General features: G+C 46.6%; 1 protein-coding gene across 2 annotated transcripts in view; it reads left to right on the plus strand.

Moving 5' to 3' along the window:
- Nucleotides 1-8603: 8603 nt before the first annotated feature.
- Nucleotides 8604-27416, plus strand: part of aspg (asparaginase homolog (S. cerevisiae)) — a 124108-nt gene continuing 105295 nt past the window's right edge. Inside the window, exon 1 of one of the 2 annotated variants that reach the window (XM_038777863.1) lies at nt 8604-8933. In XM_038777863.1, coding sequence (XP_038633791.1) covers nt 8651-8933 — 283 coding nt within the window. In that variant the 5' untranslated portion in view covers nt 8604-8650. The remainder of the gene's footprint in view (nt 8934-27416) is intronic. The other variant, XM_038777870.1, reaches the window with a different exon arrangement.

Genomic DNA, 27416 nt, shown 5'->3' on the forward strand with positions numbered 1-27416 from the left:
AGATCAGTGTCCCCGAATCTTGGGGCTGGTCTCGGCACCATTATTGCGAGTTGGCTGAGCAAGTGCAGCTTAAGTGCTGCTCAACCTTGTTAGCGTGGGGCTGGCGAGCGTGGTGCTGGCGAATCGGCTGGCGAACCTTCATTTGTTACGAGAAGCCCGTGGGCCCTCGTTACGTGGACCAATTCATGTTGAATAGTGTGGCCGGCCTCGCTGGGCTGAGCGCCGGGAAGCTCGCGGCAATTCCCTCTCGCTACAACACTTAGAAATCTTTCCCGAGAATTCCGCCCTGTATCCTATGACCATTCAGTTGTTGGCTGTATTGTTTCAGCCACCAACTTGGAGAACATATACTGTTGCTCGTTTTGAGTAAGTGTGCTTAACACTCACTTGGCTCTGTTTCTCTTTCTATGCTCTGGAGTCGCCAGGTGCCGTAAAAGACACCGTCACAAGTATCAAGGTCAAGTTCAAAGCAATAAAGCTGTACACCAATTAGTAAGTCCAAAACAATTAGAGTTTATTATAAAACAATTATAATAACACTCATGCACACACTAAAGACTAACTTACTTCTACCACTAGACAACTAATACTTATCTAAGAAGGAACAGGCGAGGTCAGGGAACAAGGCCTTCGTTCCGTTCTGGTCTGCAAGCTTCGGGTCACTATCGGTCGGCAAGGGTATAAGTAATGCCGGGGTCAAGTAGCGATCGTCGTTTGGCACTTACTTATTGATGGCTGCTGCTCGACGGCTGGTGTAAAAGACAGGGGTCTGGAGGCTGGAGTCGGAGGCCGGAGACAGGAGACTGAACCATGTGCGGGGGGACCTTTTATAGGTCCCAGGAGGTCCGCGCCCCTTGGGGCGGGCTTCCTCACCTGCTGGGGATCGATTGGGCCTCTTCCCAATCAATATGATTTGAACCCCCCTATCCTAGGGCCGTTCCTTGATGGCTGGGGCGGTTCTTAGGACTCATTGTCCTGGCTTCGCTGGCTCCATCGTGTCTGGTTCGCTATTAAAAGTATCAATTGATACTTAATTGTATCCATTGTACCTGGAACTGCCCGGTATCACCTCATTACTATGTTAACGGCTTTCCCATTTACAGCGCTGCCTGATCTCTGCAGCTGTCAGGAAACTGGTTTCTGCAATTGTCTAATGCATAATTGCTTCTGCAAGCTGTTTGCTCTTTAACATGTCCGTTTTCCCTGCACTCTTTGCAGTCTTCCATTTTGTGTCCGTTTGTGGCCATCTTAGGTGGCTACAATACAGAGAAACAAATGACAGATGGAAAATTAGTTATAATGGAGACTTCAATTATCGATATATAGACAGGGATACTAAAAGTGTAAAGGCAGAGAGGGACAAGAATTTCTGAAGTGTGTTTTTAGATCAGTATGTTTCCAGTCCCAAGGAGGAAGGAATTTCTTACATATTTGTTTCTCTATGTATAATTTTCTCCAAGTTGATGGCCGAAACAATTCAGCCAGCAGTTGAATGTTCATAAGGAGGAAGGAAGCATTGTTGGATCTGATTCTGGAGAATGAAGAAGTGTCAGTAGGGGAACATAAATTATAGTATCACAGCGTTTACGTTGGCCATGGAAAAGGACAAGGAGCAATCCCAAGTAAAAATAATTAGTTGGGGAAGAGCAAACTAATTGGGGGAGAGTACAGAATCTGACCTAGATAATTTGGAATTAACAATTGTCAGACAAAACTGTTGACAGAAGAATGGACCACCTTTAACAAGGAGATAGTTTGGGTATAATAAAGATATTTTCCTGCTGTAAGAGACAAAGGAGCAAGATGAAGCAAATAAATGTTGAATGTGACATATGTCAGAATTGAGAATGCTAGTCGAATATAGAAGATTCAGAAGGGAAGTGGAAAAATCAAAGAAAAACGGCTGGAGAAAAACTGATGAATAAAAATGGGATCAAAAAGTAGGCATATAAATAGTTAAAAGGAGGAGCTAGGCAATTTAGTGTGGCCAATCCACATCCCCGAAACATCTTTTGGGTTGTGGGGGTGAGACCCATACAGACACAGGGAGAATGCCATAGTGAAAGAGGTGGTAGCTCAGACATTGGATCCACTAAAAACTGATAGAAGATGTATTGAATAGGCTGGCTCAACTGTTGAGTTGATATGTTGCCAGGGACAGATGATATGCATCCAAGGATATTGAGGGACACAAGGGTAGAATTTGTGGAGACACTGGTCATAATCTTCCAATTCTACTCAGACATAGAGATGGTGTCAGACGACTAGATAATTGCAATTGTTCAAAAAATGTGCAAGGATAAGCCCAGTAATTTCAGACCAGTCAATTGAATTTTTTAATTATGTACCGAGGTACAGTGAAAAGTATTTTTCTGCTAGCAGCTCAAACAGATCATTTAGTACATGAAAATAAAATAAAAATAAAATAAATATTCGAGCAACACAAGGTCCACAAAGTAAATACATAGACACTGGCATCGGATGAAACATACAGAAGTATAGTATTAATCAGGTCAGTCCATAAGAGGGTCGTTTAGGAGTCTGATAACAGCAGGGAAGAAGCTGTTTTTGAATCTGTGCATGTTCTCAGACTTTTGTATCTCCTGCCCGATGGAAGAAGTTGGAAGAGTAAGTAAGCCGGATGGGAGGGTCTTTGATTATGCTGCCCGCTTTCCCAAGGCAGCAGGAAGTGTAGATAGAGTCAATGGCTGGGAGGCAGGTTTGTGTGATGAACTGGGCTGTGTTCACGACTCTCTGAAGTTTCTTGCGGTCTTGGGCCGAGCAGTTGCCATACCAGGCTGTGATGCAGCCAGCTAGGATGCTTTCTATGGTGCATCTGTAAATGTTGCTAAGAGTCAGCGTGGACATGTCCGTTCCTTGGTGGCTGGATTGCTTTCAGAAGCAGTCATTCGAGATACAATTAACAGTCTCTCGGAAAATGTGGAATAATTAAGGAAAGCCAGCATGGATTTGTTAAACTTGTGAGTTTTTGATGAGGTGACAGATAATTGATGAGCTTAATGCTGTTGATGTGCTGTACATCAAGTTATTTGATAAATGAAATGAAATGAAATGAAAATGAAATGAAATGAAAATCGCTTATTGTCACGAGTAGGCTTCAATGAAGTTACTGTGAAAAGCCCCTAGTCGCCACATTCCGGCGCCTGTCCGGGGAGGCTGGTACGGGAATCAAACCGTGCTGCTGGCCTGCTTGGTCTGCTTTAAAAGCCAGCGATTTAGCCTGGTGAGCTAAACCAGCCCCTGGTTTAGGGGCATATAACAGGTGTGTGATAAATTAGCCCATGGAATAAAAGGGATAGCAGCAGTATGGATATAAAATTGGCTGAGTGACAGGAAACAAAGTAGTGGTGAACAGTTGTTTTTCGGACTGGAGGAAAGCATATAGTCGGGTGCCCCAGGTATCGCTGCATAGGACACAATTTGTAGATGACACATTTCGAAAGTATTGTGAACTGTAAGAAGGATAGTGATAAACTTCAGACGGACAAATGGTAGATGAAATTTCATGTGGAGAAGTATGAAATAATTCATTTTGGTTTAAAAAATGTGAGAAAATAAACTAAAGGGTACAAAGTGGGTGCAGGCATATGTACACAAACCATGGAAGGTAGAGAAATTTGTTAATAAAGCCAATGGCTTCCTGGGCCTTATAAATAGGGTGATTTGAGTACACATGCAAGGATGTGATAAAAACATAAACTACTACTTTGGCCTCAACTGGAATATTATGTGCTGTAGCGGGTACCTGCTTTCGGAAAGATGTGAAGGCATTAGAGAGGGTGAAGACAAGATTCATGAGAATGGTTCCAGGAATGAGGACTTCAACTATGTCAATAGATAGGAGAAGCTGGGTGTTCTCCTTGAAGAGGAGAATGTTAAGAGGAGATGTGGTAGACAATAGTGTTATATTGTCTGTATTACGGCACTGCCCATATATTACAGATACAACGGTAAATCCCTGCCTGCTGGCTCCGCCCAGCAGGCAGCGTATAAAAGTGTGTGCTCTCCTGCGCTGCAGCCATTCTGGTTCCAGCTACAGGAGGCACATCTTGTTCAATAAAGCCTCGATTGTTCCACCATTCTCGTCTCTTGGTAATTGATGGTACATCAATTTATTGAACAAGATTTTAAAAGATGGATCTCCTCATCAAGCCTGATCGTCTGCAGCTGAGCCCTCACTCATCCAACGCCACATCCACCTTCGACCACTGAGTAGCCTGCTTCGAAGGCTACCTCAGAGCAGCCACTGAAGAACCCTCAGACTCGCAAAGCTCCAAGTCCACTTCTCATGGGTGAGCCCTGACATTTTTCCCCTCATCCGGGATGCGCCCACCTACTCCGAAGCGATGACGCTCCTGAAGGGACCACCAGCTGTCGACTCCAGCTCGCAGCAAGCCTGCGCTGTGGCGGCAGCCAGCCAACTCTGGGGGGCCCCCAAGTGTTATTTTTGTGGGCAAAGCAAACACCCCAGGCAGCGCTTCCCGGCACGGAGCTCGACCTGCAACGGGGATGGGAAGAAAGGGCATTTTGTTTCCGTTTGCCAGGCCCGGTCGGTCGTCACTGTTTCCAGGCCCTGCATTTCTACACGCTCCACGTGTGACCCAGGGGCACCGCCATCTTCCCCTCCGCAAGCCACGTGCAGCCAGTGGGCGCCGCCATCTTGTCCACCACAAGCCACGTGCAGCCCATGGGGCACCGCTATCTTTGCTGCCTGCCATATGGGTGACGCCATCTTCGGCGCCATTTTGGACCGCGCTTCCAGACCCCTGCTCGTATGACCGTTTGCAGCCTACCGCTACCGCCGCCACCGCTGTTCAGCCCAGGACCAGCCAGCATCTTCCGCAACTCACCTCCATTACCCTGGATCAGTCTCGGCCCCGCAACCTCGCGACCTCTACGACGACGGTGAAGATCAACGGGCACGAGACGACCTGCCTCTTTGACTCAGGGAGCACAGAGTTTCATCCACCTCGCTACGGTAAGGCGCTGCTCCCTCCCAGTACACCCCGTTACACAAAATCTCCGTGGCCTGCGGATCCGATCCCATTCCATTGAAATCTGGGGGTACTGTATTGCGCCCTCACCGTCCAGAGTTCAGCAACTTCCGGCTGTACGTCCTCCCCCACCTCTGCGCTGCCCTGTTGCTCGGCCTGGATTTTCAGTGCCATCTCCAAAGCCTGACTGTGAAATTCGGCGGACCCCTGCCCCCCCCCCCCCCCCTGTCTGCGGCCTCACGACCCTTGAGGTCGATCCACCTTCCCTGTTTGCAAACCTCACCCCGGACTGCTAACCCGTCACCACTAGGAGCAGATGGTACAGTGCCCAGGACAGGGCCTTCATCAGGTCAGAGGTCCAACGGCTTCTGCGGGAAGGGATCATTGAGGCCAGAAACAGCCCCTGGAGAGCCCAAGTGGTAGTAGTAAAGACTGGGGAGAAACACAGGATGGTCATTGACTACAGTCAGACTATCAATCGGTACACGCAGCTCGACGCGCACCCCCTCCCACGCGTATCTGACATGGTCAATCAGATTGCGCAGTATTGAGTCTTCTCCACAGTTGACTTGAAGTCCGCCTACCACCAGCTCCCGAGCCACCCGGAGAACCGCCAATATACTGCCTTCGAAGCAGACGGCCGCCTCTACCACTTCCTCAGAGTTCCCTTCGGAGTTACCAATGGGGTCTTGGTCTTCCAGCAAGAGATGGACCGAATGGTTGAGCAGTACGGGCTGTGGGCCACCTTCCTGTGCCTAGATAACGCCGCCATCTGTGGCCACAACCAGCAGGACCACGATGCAAACCTCTAAAAATTTCTCCATACCGCCAAACTCCTAATTCTCACATACAATAAGGAGAAATGCGTGTTCCGCACCAACCGCTTAGCCATCCTTGGCTACATTGTGGAAATTGGAGTCCTAGGGCCCGCCCCGACTGCATGCGCCCCCTCCTGGAACTCCCACTGCCCCAAGGCCCTGAAACGATGCCTGGGGTCCTTCTCATATTACGCCCAGTGGGTCCCTAATTATGCGGACAAGGCCCGCCCACTCATCAAGTCCACAGTTTTTCCCCTGACGGCTGAAGCCCGCTGGGCCTTCAACCACATCAAGGCGGACATCGCCAAAGCCATGATGCACGCAGTCGACGAGTCCCTCCCCTTTCAGATGGAGAGAAACGCATCGGATGTAGCTCTGGCCGCCACCCTCAAACAGGCGGGCAGGCCTGTGGCCTTCTTTTCCCGTACCCTCCATGCTTCTGAAATTCGGCACTCCTCTGTCGAAAAGGAGGTCAAAGCCATTGTGGAAGCTGTGCGACATTGGAGGCATTACCTGGCCGGCAGGAGATTCGCTCTCCTCACTGACCCAATGGTCAGTTGCCTTCCTGTTTAATAATACAAGATAATCAAAAATGACAAGATCTTGAGGTGGAGGATCAATCTCTCCACCTATAATTATGTGATCTTGTATAACCCAGGGAAGCTCAACGAGCCCCCTGATGCCCTATCCCGCAGTACGCCCTATCCCGCGGTACATGTGCCAGCGCACAAGTGGACCGACTCCGGCCTCTCCACTATGACCTCTGCCACCCGTGGGTCACCCGGTTCTTCCATTTTGTCAAGGCACGCAACCTGCCCTACTCCATTGAGGAGGTCAGGACCTTCACCAGAGACTGCCAAGTCGGTGCAGAGTGCAAGCCGCACTTCTACCGGCCAGATAGAGCGCACCTGATGAAGGCCTCCCGCCCCTTTGAACACCTCATCGTGGACTTCAAAGGGCCCCTCCCCTCCACCGATCGCAACATGTACTTCCTCAACGTGATTGATCAGGACTCCCGATTCCCTTTTGCCATCCGATGCCCCGACATGCCTTCTGCCACGGTAATCAAAACCCTGCACAGCATCTTCACTCTGTTCGGTTTCCCACCTACATCTACAGCGACCGGGGATCCTCTTTCATGAGCGATGAGCTGCGTCAGTTCCTGCTCAGCAAGGGCATCGCCTCGAGCAGGACGACCAGCTACAACCCCCGGGGAAACGGGCAGGTGGAGAGGGAGAACGGGACGGTCTGGAAGGCTGTCCTGCTGGCCCTGCGGTCAGAAAATCTCCCGGTCTCCCGCTGGCAGAAGGTCCTCCCCGATGCGCTCCACTCCATCCAGTCGCTCCTCTGCACCGCCACTAATGAAACCCCTCACAAACGTGTGTTTGCCTCCCCCAGGAAGTCCACCTCCGGGGTCTCGCTCCCAACATGGCTGACAGTTTTGGACCCGTCCTCCTCTGGAAGCATGTGAGAGCCATAAATCGGACCCCTTGATTGAAAAAGACTACCTACATACAAACCCGCAGTATGCCTACGTCCCCCCCCCCCCCCCACCCGACGGGTGCCAAGACACATTCTCTCTCTGGGACCTGGCACCCGCTGGGTTCCCACCCACCACCCCCGACCTGACACAGCTTTCCTCATTCACCCCTGTGCCACTCACCCAACCTCCAGTGAACCTCACCGCAGCCCCCACCCCAGCAGGATCCGTCCTCCCACTGAATCCACTCGGGTGACGAAGATGAGGACAACACGCTCCCGGAGTCGCAGGTGAATATGTCGGCACTCACATCACCACCAGGACTGAGGCGATCACGGCGGAGGGTCAATGCCCCTGACAGACTTAATTTGTAATGTTTTCGTCACCCCCGCCGGACTCTTTTTAACGGGGTGAATGTGATAGACACCACTAGTGTTATATTGTGTGTACTAAGGCACTGCCCGTATATTGCAGGTACAACGGTAAATCCCTGCTTGCTGGCTCCACCCAGCAGGCAGCATCTAAAGTGTGCTCTCCTGTGCTGCAGCCATTCTAGTTCCAGCTACAGGAGGCACAACATCTTGTTCAATAAAGCCTTGATTGTTCCACCATTCTCGTCTTGTGGTAATTGATGGTACAGCAGGAGATTTGATACAGGGTTTCCAAATCATGAGGGAGTCATTCATAAAGCATTTCCAAACTAATGTCCAAGTTTGCAGATGGGTGTAGACTGTGAGCCTCAGAAGCCAATTTGGAAGGTCGTCTCAAGAGGATGCACTTCTGGAAGTATTGCTGTGGTACTGAAGTCATATTATTCAGGAATTATAGGACAAAAAGAGGCAAAGTTGGAGGTCGCCATAACATCCAGAGACAGTGAGGAAGTGGACTTTGGCCAGGAAACCAGACCTTATCTGAAGCTGAAAAACCAGTGAACCAGTTACAAGATAAGCCCATAGTAGCAGCAGAGGGAGGGGTTGCTGTTAGTTAGATAAACTTATCGAGCAGCTGTTCAGAGACAACAACAGATCTTGGAGTGTAGACCAGTGCAGAGCATAGAGGGTGATAATTGATATGTTTCTTAGGGGGTCGTATAATTGAGTATTATGGGCAGGGGAGGGAGAAGGGGTACAGTGAGATTTAAACGCACGGTGTGTGAGGTAGAATGGGGAATTGAATGCACGGTGTATAATTGGAGGCGGGTGTTTATTAATCGAAAGCACAGTGTGTGTTAGAGAAGGAGTGTTATTGAGTATATTGACGTCAGGCTATGGTCTGATTGGCTCTGCTTACACCGCCTCCTTTTGCTTCTCCTGGTTCCTCAGTCTGCTTTTGCTCTGATGGCGGAGAAGTTCACTGTCCCGAGTTCCGGTTCCAGTTGCAGCATTTCGTCGCTCTCCAGCGCGCTGTCCAACACCAGGCTCGACCTGCTGGAATCGGAGTGCTCTGCTGCCCGCAATGGATCTCATGTGCCCCGTCCGTCTGCCAGTGTCCAGGCACAGAGGCGCCGACCCCGTCGGCGGTCAAGCAGCTACAGCCTGGAGTCGGCAGACAGCCCGAGTGAGGTTCAAGTGCTGGTGATAAATACCGGAGGAACTATCGGCATGGTGTACAGGGATAATGGTGAGTGAGCAGCCTGCAGTCAGGGACTGTTCACAAGTCCGCATCCGGCACACGGAAACAATGTGCCAAAGCTATGTTTCAGGAGCTAATTATTCCCGTTATAATGTGCTGGAACCATCCTTAAGGAGCTTACTCCAATCAGAATGTGGCTGAGCCATACTTTGAGGTTTATTCCCATTCTAACATGCCGGTCTTTCGAGGGCTGAGCGTCATAAAGGACCAGAGGCATCAGGAACACAATTGCATGATCCCAGCCTTGAGATATGTAGTATTCATAAAACGCGTTGAATCCGCTTTTAAGACATGAACTGTAAAATCATGGCATTTTTATGAATTTAAAAAAATGAGGCCATCCGAGAGTCATTACAGACAGTCGGACGTGGTATAGACCTGTTGTCTAATATTGTGCCTTCAGGCCCAGCGTTCCTGTGCCACTTGCTGTTTACCTTGCATTTCTGTAAGGCAGTTATGTAAAGTGGGCCAATTAAATTCACTTAAATGTAAGGATGTTTAAATAATTTTTCCAACATTGAGAGATATTATTGTTTTGAATCAAGCTATATCTGTTGAACATCACCAGGACTTCAGATAAGCAGATTATTCTCTAACTGGTGCTGTTACCTTTGGAAGCACTGTGTACATAGCCATTTTGAAAATTACAATAGCACAGCAGTTACATTGTTGACTTGAAGCTGCGGTTTCGACTAATAATTTGGATAATAAATTCAAAACCCCAAGTGACACTTTTTGAGCCAGAAAATAGGGCAGATATTGGATATCTGAATTAAAAATTAAATTAGGAAAATACTCAGCAGGCCTGGTTATATTATCCATGGAAAGAAAAAACAAGAGTTAGCACTTCAGGGTTGTGATTTTTCAGAACTGGCCGAAGTTAGAAATAAAATGGATTTTTCACTTGCCCAAAATGTGTTGTATTTCTAGCTTTTCCCAGTTCTGATGAAAACAAAATCACAGACTTGAAGTGTCAGTGCTGCTTCTCTCTCCACAGATGAGCCAGATCTGTGGAGTATTCCAAGAATAACAGTAGTTTCAGAAAGGGAGTAAAAAGGTAAAGCTAAAATGGCCATGAAGCTGTTGGATCATCTGATATTCTTTTAGATCCTTATCCGTTCTGACCTATACGTGATCATTCCCTGAAGTGTCCTAGCAAGCTACTAAGCTATATCTTAGCATTCTAATCTTACGACTTGTCATGGCCACTGCTCCTTGATTGCTACCAAGCCAGATGAGTCAACATTAGGTCAGTGAGGAGTTCGGAAGACCCTGACTGGAGCAGCATAATGCATATCTGGATGTGTAGCTGCCACACAAGACAACATGCATATGCTAGACAGCAAAAGTAGCCTATTAGAGCTGAAAAATCTCTCAACCGACAGTGCGGGTCAAAGTTCTGTAGTTCCACCACATTCAGTTGTGAATGGTTTTGAGCAATGAATGGATAAGGCCCCGAAGGACAGCCCCAGCCTCAAAAATGGTAGAGCCCAGCGTGCAAGTATACAAGGTCAGGTTGAAATATTGCACAACCACTTTCAAGCCGGAAGTGCCAATTAGATGACTCTTCTCTTTTTACTCTTGAGATGCCTATTTTCAGCTAATTCAATTCAGTCCTAATGACACAAAGAAATGTCAGTGCACTGAACCCCAGACAGACAATTGACCGCAATAACATCCCAGCTATCGTATGAAGACCAATGCTTTGCCATTCACAAAGTTGTCCCAGTACAATCATAATACTAGCAGATATCCTATAATATGGAAAAATGCTCATCAAATCCCTTTGACAAATCAAACCCTGCCAATTATTATTGCATCGGCATACTCTGAATCATCAGCAAGGTCATAAGAGTCATCAATAGTGTTATCAAATGGCACATCCCAATAAGCTGCTCATTGATGCTCAGATTGGGTTCTGCCAGAATCTCCTGGCTCCACACCTCACTACAACCGTGATTCAAACATGGATAAAGAGCTGAATTCCAGCGATTGAGGTGAGAATGATTGTCCTTGACATTAAGGCAGCATTTGAGTGAGTAAGACCTCATTAAGCCCAAGATTGAAATCAGTGGGCATCAGAGTTCTTCAATGGCTAGTCATATCTAGCACAGAAGAAAGTTGATTGTGGTCATTGCAGGCCAATATCAAAGCCCGGATCATGGCTACATGCTCTCAGAACAGTATCTTGGGTCCAAACATCTCAAGCAGCTTGTCAATGAACTTCTTTCCAACCTAGAGTTTGAAGTGGGGATGTTCGCTGATGATTGCAGTATTCAATTTAATTCACAATTCCTCAGATAATGGAGCAGTCCATACTCGTACAGCAGGCTTAGAGTGCATCCAAATTTGGCTGATTTGGTAACATCCATTCCATTCAAGCATCACCCACTGATTTGAACATGAGAATGAGCATACCCCTCGCCATTAATATCCTGGAGATTCATATTCGCCAGAAACTGTACCAGACCAGCCACTTAAATGCCATGACTTCGTATTCTTTGGTGAGTGACTCGTCTCTTACCTTTCCACCTCCTACAAGGAATATGTCAGGAGTGTGATGGAATAATCTGCACTCACTTTGAGAGTTGCAATTCCAACAATGGTCCAATGTCAACTGTTGGTGTGTGGAACAGTAAGAACACAGCTGCTTGTGAAGACCCTTTTCTTATGGTCCAGTTATATTTTAGATCTAGGCCTTCCCCATATGCCGACAAATTGGGGAGGAATGCAAGTGCAGCAGCCAGAGGATCCCAAATATTTTAAATAATTTGAAGATTTATCGTATTTCGAGAGCAGCAATTTTCTAGGAACAGTAAGGAGGAAAATTGAAACTTCATTAAGCCCCTCTTGCATTCTTTAACTGTGCATGCTGCTTCCCAGTCTGTGTGAGACCTTTCTTTGTTTCTCCTGACAAGTGGATGGTGATAAGTGTAGGTACAAGACCTATGGAAGAACTGATACATAATTCCCGACAAGGAAAGCAATGTAACATGTTACGCAAAAACACATAAAAAGGGGCAATTTTTTTCACAATTTTTACTTAAAATTGTGATATTTTATTTTTAAAACCATTACAAACTTTATGGAAAATAGGGCATTCTCAGGCCTTCACAATCATGCCTGAGCTCTTCTTTCCACTTTTACCAATTTTTGAAGTTTTCTCTGGTGGACCTCTCATCAGAGGTCATCTCACCAGAGTACAATACCATTAGATTAGCAGAAGCTCTGACACTATTTTGGTTCAGTACTCTTGCTTTGTAGACCATTGCCCTGAATTGTGAATGTCATACTCTGACTCCCATTCATGAATTATAAGTGTTCTTTATTTATCTTTCACAATGTCTACATCACATTTCAAGTTTCTTTTCTCATTTTCACCCAACTTGGTGTGTAAGCTTTGAGCTACTGTCCGATTCCAGCACTCCTTTTCATTTCATATCATCTTCCAATTTGTGCTGCTGAGAACAGATGAGTTATAGTCGTGTGGTATATAGAAATTGTAATAAATAAGTGACAGTAATTGGAAGTTGCAATAAAACTGTACATTCAAAGTTTTATATAAAGGCTTACAAAATATTGGAAATGTGAGATTAAACTTCATCTGAAATATATAAAATGCATTATTTCTATAATATATTGTACACACGTTCATAAAATTTTGTGGAATCTATATGATGTGTATAAAATACTGAAAATGACATATAATGAATGCAAACCCTTCCATATGTGTAGTTGGTTTCTCTGCAGGCTGGAATGTAAGTATGAAATTGGATATGTGACAGATGGCTGGGAAGGAGTATGTTTGTATTGTGAAAAGAAAACAGAAAAACAGCTCGGCGCTTGATGTCAGTAGTGGAAGTGTTTTCATGGTAGAGAGTCAGAATTATAGGGATTATCGAACAAGGATCAGCAACCTGCAGCTCCGGAGCCAAATGTGGCTCCTGACTTAGATTGATTGAGTCTTTTTTTCTATCTCAAATTTTACCTATAGGTTTCTAATTTTAAAAGAATATCACATGTCTAGAAATGTCCTTCATGATTGATATTTTAGCAGGTAATAGCGAGAACTTGTAAAATGTTTGATCACGAAAATGTAAAATTGTATAATTTCCTTGCATCAAAAATCATAGCATTCTTTTGCTAAGCAAAATCTTGTCATGTGCCATAGTGTTGATGGCTTATGTATTGCTTTCTGGCTTATCGCACATGTTTACAGGCATAGATATGTACATCTATATGGGACTTAACTGTGGCCTTTGATTTTGTTGTTTTACTAAAACAAAAAAATCAACGTTCATCAGCAGGACTGTGCAGAATATTACGATCGATCGGCCTTGATTAATGTTTGAATTTAGCATGTTAAAAATGGGCATAATTGGAAGGGTTGAAGTGGCTACAAAGAAGTGAAAAAATGAAGATTAATATCAAGCATTTTAAAGGTGTTGCCTCTGCTTTTGTTTTTCATTATTGTGGGCATTGAGCAACAGCACTGCAGCTCTTTAGAATATATTTCAAAAAATGGCTCATCTAGTTATTCAGGTTGCTGACCCCAGTCTAAACAGAGTCAATGGAAAGAAAGTGTTGACGAATTATCAGACTGTTGATGCGACATGCAGTACAGTCAGAAGCTATTTTGTGCAGACAGCACTCCAAACCATGTTCCCTAACTTCACCCTCCATACCTCTCCCTAGCAGCAATCTGAGATTAAGCCAATCCATTTGCAGCCTTGGTGTTACATTTGACCCGGAGATAAGCTTCAAGCCTCATAGTCGTGCCACCACTAAGACTGCCTGTATCCACCTCTCGTTGCATGACTTTGTCCCTGATCAGCGCCCCTGCTGCTGATACCCAAATTTATGCAACCTTTACCTTTATATTTGACTATTCCAATACACCCCGGCTGCGACCCACATTCTAGCCTCTAAAGATGAGGTAATCCAAACCTCTGCTGCTGATGTCTTAATTTACACCAAGTCCCATTTCACCCCTCATCCCTGCTAATCTGCTTTGGCTTCCAGTCAAGGAACATCTTGATCTTAAAATTCTTATTCTTGTTTTCAAATCACTCCAAGACCTATATCCTTGTAAACCTTTCCAGACCCTATACCCACCAAGATATGTTGGCCTGTTGAGCCAGAATCACCCCAACCTTGGTAAACATTCAGTTGTCTAGGCCCTAAATTCTAGAATTTTATCCATACACTTCTCTGCCTCCAACCTCATTTTCATAGTTAAAAATGCTCCTAGTATATCTCTTTGACCAAGCTTTTTGTCATTTGACCCAATATCACCTTCTGTGATTTGATATCATTTTGCTTACAACACTGTGTGATATTTTAGTTTGTTCGTGCTATATAAATATAATTTGTTGTATTAGTGGAAAGGCCATGAGCAAGAGGAGACACATTTAATATGATTGGCATCAGAACCAACAACAACACGAGAAAAAGCAGCGAGTGCGTCAGCCGCTGGGTGCACTGCCGAGAATGTGCTCAAGGCATATTCAAACATCGTTTCCAAAAGATAATTGGATAAGCACCTAGGGGGGAAAAAATATAGAGCCAAGGGAAAAGACTGGGGAGAGTGGAACTTGCTAAGTAGCTTTTGCAAAGACTCTTAGAAACTCTGACCAAATGGTCTCTTTCTGTGCTTTTAAACATTCTATGATTCCATCCATGGGTGCTAGATGGTAAAGGAAAAAAGTGAGAAATTTGAGAAAGAAATGCCGTGATAGTGAGAACAGAAAAGATAAATTTGTTGAGCAGAAGAGGGGGCAATACCCCTGTCCTCATTGATGCAGAAGCCCAGCACTTCTGTGCAAGAGATGAGACTGAAGCATTTGCACGATGGCACAGTGGTTAGCATTGCTTTCTCATGGCGACGAGGACTCTGGTTTGATCCTGGCTCTGGGTCACTGTCCGTGTGGAGTTTGCACATTCTCCCCGTGTCTGTGTGAGTTTCACCCCACAACCAAAGATGTGCAGGGTAGGTGAATTGGCCACGCTAAATTACCCCACAATTGGAAAAATTTAAGAAAACAGAATCATTCGCAAAAATCTTCAGTGAGACGTGACGAATGGATGATCCATCTCTGCCTCCTCCAGAGGTCTCCAGTATCACAGATTTCTGTCTTCAGCCAATTTGATTCACTCGCCGTGATATCAAGAGCTGAAGTCACTGGATATTGCGAAGGCTGTTGGTCTTGACAATATTTCGGCAACAGTACTGAAGACTAGTGCTCCAGAACTTGCTGAGTCACAAGTCAAGCTCTTCCAGTCCAGCTACAACTTTAATCAGCAATATAGAAAATTGTCCAGGTATGGACATAAAAAGCAGGATAAATCCAAAGTGGCCACCAATTACCGCCTCTGGCAGTCTACTCGCGATCAAGTGATGGAAGAGGTCATCAACACCACGATCAAGCAGCACTTGCTCAGCAGTAACTGTACTATTGTGTAATTCTTTATCACAGAGAGCTGGGTCGTTAAGTATGTTCAAGGCTGAGATAGACCAGATTTTTCATCAGTTATGGGATAAGGCAGGAAAGTGGAGTTCAGTATGATAGCAGATCAGCCATGATCCTGTTGAATGGCTTACTTCTGCTCCTACACCTTATGGACCAATATCTTGCTCACAGATGGATCAGTTTGAGATCCGCCAGGGTCATTCAGTTCTCAACCTCTTTCCAGCCTTGGTTCAAACATGGACAAAGGAGCTGAAAGACACAGTGACTGCCCTTGACGCAAGGCAGCATTTGACCGAGTATGGCATCAAGGAGCCCTAGCTAAACTGGAGTCAATGGGAATTGTGGGGGAACCCTTCCATTGGTTGGAGTCATACCGGTCAGAAAGGAAGATGATGATGATGGTGGTTGGGAATCAATCATCACTCCGCTCCAAAACATCACCTCAGGGCTCCTCAAGGTAGTGTCCATGGTCCAACCATCTTCAGCTTCATCAATTACTTTCCTTCCCTCATAAGGTCAAAAGTGGGGATGTTTTCTGATGACTTCGCACAATGGTACTGCACAATGTTCAGTGCCATTCATGACGACTCAGATACTGAAACCGTCCATATCCAAATGCTGCAAGACCTGGATGATATCCAGACTTGAGCTGACAAGCGACAAGTAACATTCAGGCCACACAAGTGCAAGGCAATGACCATTTCCAATAAGAGAGGGTCTAACCATCATCCCTTAATATTAAATGGCATTACCATAGCTGAATCCCCACGATCAAACTCTTGATAGTTGCCATTGACTAGAAACTGAACTGGGCTAGCTATATAAATACTGTGGCTACCAGCACAGGTCAATGGTTAGGATTCCTGCAGTGAGTAACTCACCTCTTGACTCTCCAAAGCTTGTCCACCATCTACAAGAAACAAGTCAGGAGTGTAATGGAATAATCTCCCCTTGCTGGATGAGTGCAGCTCCAGCATTTAAAGCTTGACTTCATTCAGAACAAAACAATCCGCTTGATTGCTACCCCTTCCACAAACATTCACTCCCTACCCCACTGACAAATGGTGCCCGCAGTATTTACCATCTACAGGATGCACTGCAGGAACTCAAGGTTCCTTGGGGAACACCTTCCAAATCAACGAACACCTTCCAAATCACCAATCTCTACAATCTAGAAGAACAGGTAAGAAGTCTTACAACACCAGGTTAAAGTCCAACAGGTTTGTTACAAACACGAGCTTTCGGAGCGCAGCTCCTTTCTCGGGTGAATGGAGAGGTATGTTCCAGAAACATTTATATAGACAAAGTCAGATGCTGGACAATGCTTGGAATGCGAGCATTTGCAGGTAATCAAATCATTACAGATCCAGGGCGAGGGATAATCACAGGTTAAAGAGGTGTGAATTGTCTCAAGCCAGAACAGTTGGTAGGATTTTGCAAGTCCAGGCCAGATGGTGGGGGGTGGATGTAATGCGACATGAATCCAAGATCCCGGTTGAGGCCGCATTCATGCGTGCGGAACTTAGCTATAAGTTATTGTTTGGCAATTCTGCGTTGTCGCGTGTCCTGAAGACCGCCTTGGAGAACGCTTACCCGGAGATCAGAGGCTGAATGCCCTTGACTGCTGAAGTGTTCCCCGACTGGAAGGGAACATTCCTGCCTGGTGATTGTTGCATGATGCCCGTTCATTCGTTGTCGCAGTGTCTGCATGGTCTCGCCAATGTACCACGCTTCGGGACATCCTTTCCTGCAGCGTAAGAGGTAGACTACATTGGTCGAGTCGCACGAGTATGTGCCGTGTACCTGGTGGGTGGTGTTACCACGTGTAATGGTGGTATCCAAGTCGATGATCTGGCATGTCTTGCAGAGATTGCCCTGGCAGGGTTGTGTGGTGTCGTGGTCGCTGTTCTGAAGGCTGGGTAATTTGCTGCAAACAATGGTTTGTTTGAGGTTGCGCAGTTGTTTGAAGGCCAGTAGTTGGGGTGTGGGGATGACCTTGGCAAGATGTTCATCTTTATTGATGATGTGTTGAAGGCTGTGAAGAAGATGTCGTAGTTTCTCCACCCCAGGAAAGTACTGGACGACGAAGGGTACTCTGTCAGTGGTGTCCCGTGTTTGTCTTCTGAGGAGGTCGGTGCGGTTTTTGCTGTGGCGCGTTGGAACTGTCGATCGATGAGTCGAGCGCCATATCCCGTTCGTACAAGAGCATCTTTCAGCATCTGTAGGTGTCTGTTACGCTCCTCCTCGTCTGAGCAGATCCTGTGTATACGGAGGGCTTGTCCATAGGGGATGGCTTCTTTAAAATTAAACTAGTGCCAAGACTAGTTATTTAACTCTGACCCTGTAAGCCAAACATAGGTTAGCTTTTAATTGTAATAAACTCCAGCTTGTTTTGAGTTGCATTTACATCCGAGTTACTTATCAATTTCTTACCAAATGCCTTCAACTCCCGCCAGGGACCCGGGAATTCCGGCTTTGGGTGACTGTCTGTGTAGAGTTGTACATTTTCCCCCGTGTCTGCGTGGGTTTCCTCCCGGGTGCTCCGGTTCCCTCCCACAGTCCAGGTTAGGTGGATTGGCCATGCTAAATCGCCTCTGTGTCCAGGGATGTGCAGGTTAGGTTAAGGGGTTGTTGGGATAGGGTAGGTAAGTGGATTTCGGTGGTGCTCTTTCAGAGGGTCAGTGTGGACCTAATGGGCTGAGTGGCCTCCTGCACTGTAGGGATTCTATGATTTAAAAACAAACTCCAGAGGCGGTCACAGGCAGTCACAATGAAAGTAGTAGGAACAATTGGAGAGGAACATAGAACATGCAGTGCAGAAGGAGGCCATTCAGCCCATCGAGTCTGCACCGACCCACTTAAGGCCTCACTTCCACCCTATCCGCGTTACCCAATAACTCGTATCCTTTTTGGTCACTAAGGTTAATTTAGCATGGCCAATCCACCTAAGCTGCACGTCTTTGGATTGTGGGAGGAAACCCGTGCACCCGGAGGAAATCCACGCAGACACGGGGAGAACGTGCAGACTCCGCACAGACAGTGACCCAGCAGGGAATCGAACCTGGGACCCTGGTGCTGTGAAGCTACAGTGCTAACCACTTGTGCTACCGTGCTGAAAGCAATTTGCACAGATGGACTAACAGTGGAGATGTGGGCCAAAGTCGCAAACAATCAAAGTGAGCTAAAAATGAACAGTGGAGTTGTACTTACAAACAGCAAAGCTGTACTTTTGAGGCAAATGTTGGGCTCTACACAACAAAATACACACACAACAGGAAAGAACTGGACAGGAAGAATGCAAGTGGTATTAGTCACTATCATCATGACAAATCAGAATTTCTCTTAACTGTTTATGTCCTGTTTTTATTGGAAGATAAATATTGGTCAGGATACTGGGGTGCATTTCCCTGCTGTTCTTCAAACAGTGCTGTGGAGTCTGTAATGTACCTTAGAATATGTGGAGCCTCAGTTTCACATCTCACAAAAGCCGAGAGCTCTAACACGGCAGCACTCACTGTGTACCATATTGAAGAGTCAACCAAGATTCTGGGGTGCTCAAGATTTCAGAATGGGACTGAAGATGGTCTTTTTCTGGTTGGCAACAAGGGACCATAGAATCCCTACAGTGGGAAGGAGGCCATTCGGCCCATCGAGTTTGCACCAGCCCTTGGAAAGAGCACCGCTACTTAAGCCCACGCCTCCACCCTAACTCTGTAATCTAGTAACCCCATCTAACCTTTTGGACACTAAGGGGCAGTTTATCATGGCCTAACCGGCACATCTTTGGACTGTGGGAGGAAACCGGAACATCCGGAGGAAACCGACGCAGTCACTGGGAGAAAATGCAAACTCCACCTGAGGCCGGAATTGAACCCAGCTCTCTGGAGCTGTGAGGCAGCAGTGCTAACCACTGTGCCGCCGTGCCGCATGGTGTGCTACAGGTATCCGTTCTGGGGCCTCAACCTTTTGCAATTTATATAAATGACTTGGATGAAGGGGCTGACTCATTTTTACCAACTGGCCTACCTTGCGACCCACGCCGGCCAACCTTCAAGACTCGTCATTTTTGCTTGCCTTTAATGTGATAGATAAGCCTGCTTGGTCCTCAAGATCTCACCTTTGTCACTCATTGTTATCATGGTATCATGACCGGTACAGGCTTGGATGGCCGATGCACCTGTTCCTGTGCTGTATTGTTATTTGTTACATTTCTGCTAAGGACTTCAACTGATGATTTTAAATTCCCACTGCATCTGTTGAAAAAAAATGGAAGAGGTTTGTCCGCAAAATTACCATGCTATAGTCTTCAAATACCATTAAAGGTTTGAGGGTTTTATTTGCCAGTACTTCCCTGCACACATGAGCTTCGTATCCTGAATTGTATTTGTACAATCAATAAACCCATACCTCAAGAAATTCTCTTTATAGTGCTTTGTTCCGATTTCAGCTTCTTATTGGGTTGTTCACCAGAGGCCCTGGAGCTTACACCAGCACTGCTGGCAGCTACAAAATGGAGGAATCTCTCTCGCACATAGACCATGTGATGTGTGTCCAGGGCACGTGACCTGCCGTAGTTTCTGGAGAGACGTTGCTCTGTTTATCTGGTTCTAAATATGACGGTCAGTATGGTCGCCTTCCTTAATCCTGATTATGTTTGCTCTAGAGTCGCCAGGTATCTTTTGATACCGCCACAAGGTTCAAACCCGAATACTGATCAAAGAACCAATGCACCAGTTAATACAATGCAAAGTCAATACTATTTATTTACACACACTGTAATATCTACTCATGCACAAAATACCATAAACTAAACTATCTCAAACGCTAAGGCCTATACTTAACTTCAGGTGCCCACTCAGTCAGAGGAACAATGGCTGTTGTTCGGATCTCAGGCTGTTGGGTTTGAGGAGGTAACAAGAGAACAGCTAAGGTGGTCCGTCTGATGGCAAGTGTTGACCTTGGACTTACTTGCTTCTGGTGCAGCTGGTGGACGGATTGCTCTGCTTCGAGAGCGGAGTCCAAGAGAGCGATTCACTCTCGGGGGGGGGGGGGGCTTCTTCTTCTACCTGAAAGGGGCTTCGCACGCTTTTGGGCGGGCCTTGAACTTGGCCCCAATTAATTGGACCGCATATTGACCACTGGTATCAATCTCGACCAATAAAGGGGTGGGTGCCCTGATGGCTGGGCGTGCCTTTGGTGGCCGATGGCCTTGCTTTGTTTGTGTCTTTCTGGCGCCGGGATGTCTGCAATACTATCGGTTACTTGAGTGTCATTCCTTTGTTCCCGGAGATGGGCCATCAATATGCTAATTGACCTACAGTTTCAGTCTCGTCTGGGAGTTGCCTTCTCAATACGCATCCAGGCTCTGTGCCTGCCTGCTTTCTTAGCATTGTCCATGTTTCCCTATAGTCTTTGCAAACATCCATTTTGTACTCTGGAAGTGGCCATCCCAGATGGCTACAGGGAGGACTTCCATCGATTTCTTTAAAAAGAATCTGCTCCTGGATCAGTGCCCTGAGGTCAAGAGGGGGCATGCATGTGCGGGAAGGCCAGCATTCTAAAAGCAGATCGCGGCCCTGGTTGTGGCCGTTGGGCATTTCCTCCCGTGATTGGGAGGGCTGTGAGCGATGGCCCCTCGGCCGATACCCGCCTGCGACCCACCCGTGCACTGGTTGCGACCCTGAGTTTTAAAATGACTGCTGTACAGTATTGGTTTCCTTATTTATAATAACCTTTTATTAGTGCCACAAAATAAAGATGCAAATGTGTTGGAAGCAGTTCAGAGAATGTTTACTTGACCAATACCAGGAATGGACAGGGTGTCTTGGGAGGAAAAGTTGGACAGGTTAGGATTATATCCACAGGTGTTTAGAAGAGTTAAAAGGTGACTTGATCGAAAACCTTTAAGATCCTGAGGGAACATAACAGGGTGGATGTGGAGAGGATGTGTTTCCTCTTGTGAGAACTAGAGGGTCACTTCAAAAATAACAGGTCGCTTGTTTAAGAAAAAGATGAGGAAAAAGTATTTCTCTGAGGATCGTGAGTCTTTGGAATTCTCTTCCTCAAAAAGTGGTGGAAGCAGAGTCTTTGAAGGTTTTGAAGGCAGAGCTCGATAGATTCTTGATTAACAAGGGGGTGAAAGGTTATTGGAGCTGGGCAGGAATGTGGGGTTGAAGTTACAATCCGATCAGTCATGATCTTGAATAATGGAGCAGGCTTCAGGGGTCGAGTGGCATAAATATTTTTTCTAAATTAATTTCTGGGATGTGGGCGTAACTGACTGGGCCAGCATTTATTGCCCTTTCCTAGTTGCCCTCCGTGGTAAGCTGCTTTCTTGAATCATGAGTCCCTGAGGTGCATATACACCTACTTTGCTCTGAGGTAGGGAGTTTCAAAGTTTCAGGATTTTGACCCAATGACCGACCACCTGCTCCTAACTCATGTTGGTAAATCCAGAACCAACAGCTCTAGAGGTAAAGAGTTCGAACAGTGAACCAAGGCAGAATGGGTTTGGTATGGGGTTGCTGGATCGGTCCAATTCCGATAACTTTTGACCAGTTTACTTAAGGTTTTACCTCTGTCTTTAATACTGAGGAGAACAAATGGCAAACACAAATTTGAATCAACAATCTTTATTAGACACACAATTAACCCAACATATATATGCTAGAACAGGGGTGGGCAAACTTTTCCGTGCAAGGGCCACATTCAGAAATTCACAATTCACAAAGGGCCGCATAGTATATTAAGTAAAATAATTACTTCACCCGGTTATGATTCTGGGCGCCTCATATAGAACATAGAACAGTACACCACAGAACAGGCCCTTCGGCCCTCAACGTTGTGCCGAGCAATGATCACCCTACTCAAGTCAATGTATCCACCCTATATCAGTAAGTAACCCAACAGCCCCCCCCCATTAACCTTAAAAAAAATTTTTTTTTTTAAATAAAAAATGTTTTAAAAAAAAAAATTATTATTATTTTTTTTTAAATGACTTGGTGGGCCGCAGAAATACCTTTGGCGGGCCGTAGTTTGCCCACCCCTGTGCTAGAAACACCCAGGATTCGTTTATACTGCCCGCGAGCAAAGATGATTCAGTTAAAGGGTGGGTCCGATTCTTGGGTCCCTCTGGTCTGGTTTCACGAAGGTGAGTCTGGCTGGCAGCACCCTCCTTTCCTTTCCCTCCTTTTCCTTTCCTTTCTTCCCTTTCCTGTGGTCCGCACATAACCGGTTCCCAAAAAAGGTAAAAGCAGAAACTCTGGGTGCCCGAGTGTCTGGCTCAATCGAGGCTCTGGGCAATAGACCGGTGCATATCAATAGGGTGCGATGATCTCTTGATGGGCAATTGAGCCGGTAGGTCCAGACATGCCCAGGCAGCCTGTCTGAGTTTGTATATTTGACTTTGGTCAAGTCTGAATTTCCACCAGCCTGCCTGAGGATTGACTGCAGTTTGATTTTAAAGTGCCAATTCTTGAATTTAAAATGTTCAATTTAATCGGGCTCAAAACTAGGCCCTGTCAGGTTACCACAGAGCATTAGTGACTCTGATCTAAAAATTGCTTGAATGCCAGTTCAGAGGTTTGTCCAAGGCCACCTCTTATCCACATCCAATATTAGATGACAGGAAAGAACATCTGCTGAACCTAAATCTTTTTAAAGCTACAACAAGAACCAATTATACTATCATGGGGACAAGGGAAGAGGCATTGTAGCAATATCAGAAAATTTTGAGACATGTTCACAATTCTTGAATAAATTAATCTTCCAGAACTTTTGGTTTAAAAATCACATCTTATAAAACACAATGGCATGGTAGCGCAATGGTTAGCACTGTGGCTTCACAGCGCCTGGGTCACTGTCTGTGGGAGTCTGCACATTCTCCCCGCGTCTGCGTGGATTTCCTCCGGGTGCTCCGGTTTTCTCCCACAAGTCCCTAAATACGTGCTGTTAGGTGAACTGAACATTCTGAATTCTCCCTCTATGTACTCGAACAGGTGCCGGACTGTGGTGACTAGGGCTTTTCACAGTAACTTCATTGCAGTGTTAATGTAAGCCTACTTCTGACAATAAAGATTATTATTATTACATAGACAAATGGATAAAGCATCTTCAGGTTCTTATCCAATTCCCTTGTTTGAAAGTCATGCTTGAGTTTGCCCTCATCACACTCTCTATGATAATGTATTCCAGACCCTAACCATGTGCTGCATTTCAAAAAATCCTCCTGTTGTTATTAACCGGGTTCTTGACCTTCTTCTCCAGCAACTAATTATTTTTTTAAATTTGCCCAATTCTTTTTTTTTCCAATTAAGGGGCAATTTAGTGTGGCCAATCCACCTACCCTGCACATCTTTGGGTTGTGGGGGTGAGACCCATGCAGACACGGGAAGGAACTCCGCACAGACAGGGGGCCGGGGTCGAACCCGGGTCTTCAGCGCCATGAGACAGCAATGCTAACCACTGGACGACCGTGCCACCCCTAACCAGCAACTAATTGTATAGCAGCTTTAATCTAGTAAGACATTACATTAACAGGAGGATTGTAAAACAAAATATGATATGTTTAAGATATTACTGTGAGACAGCTGACAAGTTTGGTCAAAGGACGATATTGGTTAAATCAAGGTGATGAAGGTTTTGGCCAATGCCTTCCCACTTTCTACTTGAGTTGAGAACTTTGTAAATTTGCCAGCAGGACGATTTTGGCCCTCTATTTGCCTTTTGAGTATGTCTGTGCCAGATGAGGTGCATCCTAAAATTTTCAAGGAAATAGCAGGTTCTGGTAGTTGTGCTTAAGAACTTCAGAAAATAAATTAGTTGAAAAGGTGGAGAATTATCAAATGGCCATCTAAAATTAGTGAGACATTAATTCTAGATAAGATGCTCTTAGGTTTTGAAGAATAAGAAATGTGCTAGCCTAAAGAAGGATTACAAATCAATATACCTTATACAATTAATATGCTTACTTTTTTGTAAACTTAGTCACCATAGTAGACCAAGTCTACATAGTAGTTACATTGTCTGCATGTTTCAAAGACGCAATAACATTTGAGGTATGAAATTTTTTTTTGATAAACAATTTTAATGAGGTATTTTGTGGCATTGTAAACAGTAAAATTCTAGAAAGTGAAAATAAAAGGACTGTACAATAAACAAAGTACGCATTCCAATGCCCTAACTCGTCCTACCCAGATCTGCCTAATTGACCCCCTATACTACACCCACCCCCCCCCCGCTGACGATTAATTCTCCGTGAAGAAGTCAATGAATGGTTGCCACCTCCGGGCGAACCCTAACAACGACCCTCTCAAGGCAAACTTGATTTTCTCCAAGCCCAGGAAACTCGCCATGTCTGACAGGCAGGCTTCCGACTTCGGAGGCTTTGACTCCTTCCAAGCGAGAAGTATCTGTCTCCGGGCTACCAGGGAACCAAAGGCCAAAACGTCGGCCTCTTTCTCCCCCCGGACTTCCGGGGCCTCTGAAACCCCAGAAATCGCCACTTCCAGACCCATTGCCACCCTCGTGTTCAATACTCTAGACATGACGTCCTCGAACCCCTGCCAGTATCTCCTAAGATTTGGACACACCCAAAACATGTGGACATGGTCTGTCAGTCCTCCCAGACACTTTACACACCTGTCCTCTACACTGAAGAATCTGCTCATCCTGGACACTGTCACGTGGGCCCGGTGGACGACCTTAAGCTGAATCAGGCTGAGCCTGGCACATGTTGCAGTCCCATTAACCCTGCTCAGCGCGTCCTCCCACAGGCCCTCCCCAATCTCCCGTCCCAACTCCTCCTCCTATTTATGCCTCAGTTCCTCAGTCTGGGTCTCCTCCGCCCCATGAGCTCCTTGACACTTCTCTCTCTCTTCTCCCCCCCCCAAATCCTCCTCGACACTACCCTATTTTGGATCCCCCTTAGTGGCAAGAGTGGAAAAGACGGCACCTGCCTGTGCAAAAAGTCCCGCACCTGAATATACCGGAATTCATTCCCCCTCGTTAACCCAAACTTGTCCTCCAGCGCCCTCAAGCCAGGGAAGCTCCCTTCCAAGAACAAATCTCCCATTCGCTCAATCCCCGCCCTCCGCCATACCCGATACACCCCGTCCAACCTCCTCGGAGTAAACCGATGGTTATCACATATTGGGGACCAGACCGATGCTCCCGTTGCTCCCACATGCCTCCTCCACTGTCCCCAGATCCGAAGGGCCGCCACCACTACAGGATTGATGGAGAAGTGCGCTGGCGGGAACGGCAGAGGCTCCGTCACCAACGTCCCTAGACTGGTGCCCCTACATGAGGCTGCCTCCATCCGCTCCCAAGTCGACCCCCCCGCCCCAACCACCACCACTTCCTTATCATGGCTATATTAGCCGTCCAATAATAGTTGCTGAAATTGGGCAGTGCAAGGCCCCCCCCGGGTTCCGCTTGAGCGTCACCCTCTTTACTCGCGGGGACTTGCCCGCCCATACAAAGCCCAAAATGATCTTGCTTATCCTCTTAAAAAAAGGAACGTGGAATGAAAATGGGGAGACACTGGAATGCGAATAAGACCCTTGGGAGGACTGTCATTTTAAACTGTCTGAACTCTCCCAGCTAATGACAGTGGGAGCGCATCCCACCTCCGGAACTCCCCTCGCATTTGATCTACCAGCTGGGACAGGTTCAGCTTGTGTAGTCAACCCCATTCCCGCGCCACTTGTATTCCCAGGTACCTGAAACTGTCCTCAACTTGCCGGAATGGCAGCTCCCTCAGCCGGTCCCCTTGGCCCCTCTCCTGGACTACAAACATTTCACTTTTTGTCATATTCAATTTATATCCTGAAAACCAGTCGAATTCCCCCAGGGTCGCCATGATTCCGTCCATCCCCGCCACTGGGGTTCCCCCGGAACCAGCCCCTTCCAAACCTCTGAAGCCCTCGGAGCAATTGCCAGCGGCTCAATAGCTAGCGCAAACAGCAGTGGGGAGAGGGGGGAACCCCTGTCTCGTCCCACGGTGCAGTCTGAAATAGTTGGAAGTTGTCCTGTTTGTCCTCACACTCGCCTCTGGGGCCTGATATAACAGCCTGACCCAGTCGATGAAACCCACTCTAAATCCAAACCGTCCCTGAACCTCCCTTAACTAGTCCCACTCGACCCGGTCAAATGCCTTCTCCTTGTCCATAGCCACCACTACCTCCACCTCCTTTCCCTCCGGGGGCATCATGATCACATGGAGCAATCTTCTTACATTCACCATCTATTGCCTACCTTTAACGAACCCTGTTTGGTCCTCCCCATTAACACTCGGCACATAATCCTCAATCCTAGTGGCCAAAAGCTTTGCCAGCAGTTTGGCATCCACATTAAGAAGGGAGATCGGCCTACAAGATCCACACGACTCCAGGTTCTTGTCCCATTTTAAAATCAAGGCGATGATAGCCTGCAACATCGTCTGGGGAAGCACCCCTCTGTCTTTTGCCTCATTAAAAACCTTGACCAGCAGCGGCCCCAATATCCCAGAGAACTTTTTATAAAATTCTACCGGGTACCCACCTGGCCCCGGGGCCTCATCTGACTGCATGGCCTTTAAGCCCTCTAATATCTCCTGAACTCTGATCGGGGCGCCCAGCCCTTCTACTAGCTCCCTGCCCACTTTTGGGAATGTCAGGCCGTCTAAGAAGTGTCTCAACCCCTCCGGCCCCGCGGGGGGGCTCCGAGCTATGGAGTCTGCTATAAAAGTCCTTGAAAGCCCTGTTCACACCCGCCACATCCCCAACCAAGTTACCATCCTCCATCCACCACTTTACCTATTGCCCTAGCTGCCTCCCTCTTTCTGAGCTGCTGAGCCAGCATCCTGCTGGCTTTCTGTCCATGCTCATATATCGCACCCCTCGTCTTTCTGAGCTGCTCTACTGCCTTGCCCGTGGACACCACCCCAAACTCTGCCTGCAGCCTCCTCCGTTCCCTCAAGAGCTCCGCATCGGGGTCCCTGCATACTTCCTGTCGATCTGCA

Source organism: Scyliorhinus canicula, chromosome 2 (genome assembly GCF_902713615.1).
Source record: "Scyliorhinus canicula chromosome 2, sScyCan1.1, whole genome shotgun sequence".
Lineage (NCBI taxonomy): Eukaryota > Metazoa > Chordata > Chondrichthyes > Carcharhiniformes > Scyliorhinidae > Scyliorhinus > Scyliorhinus canicula.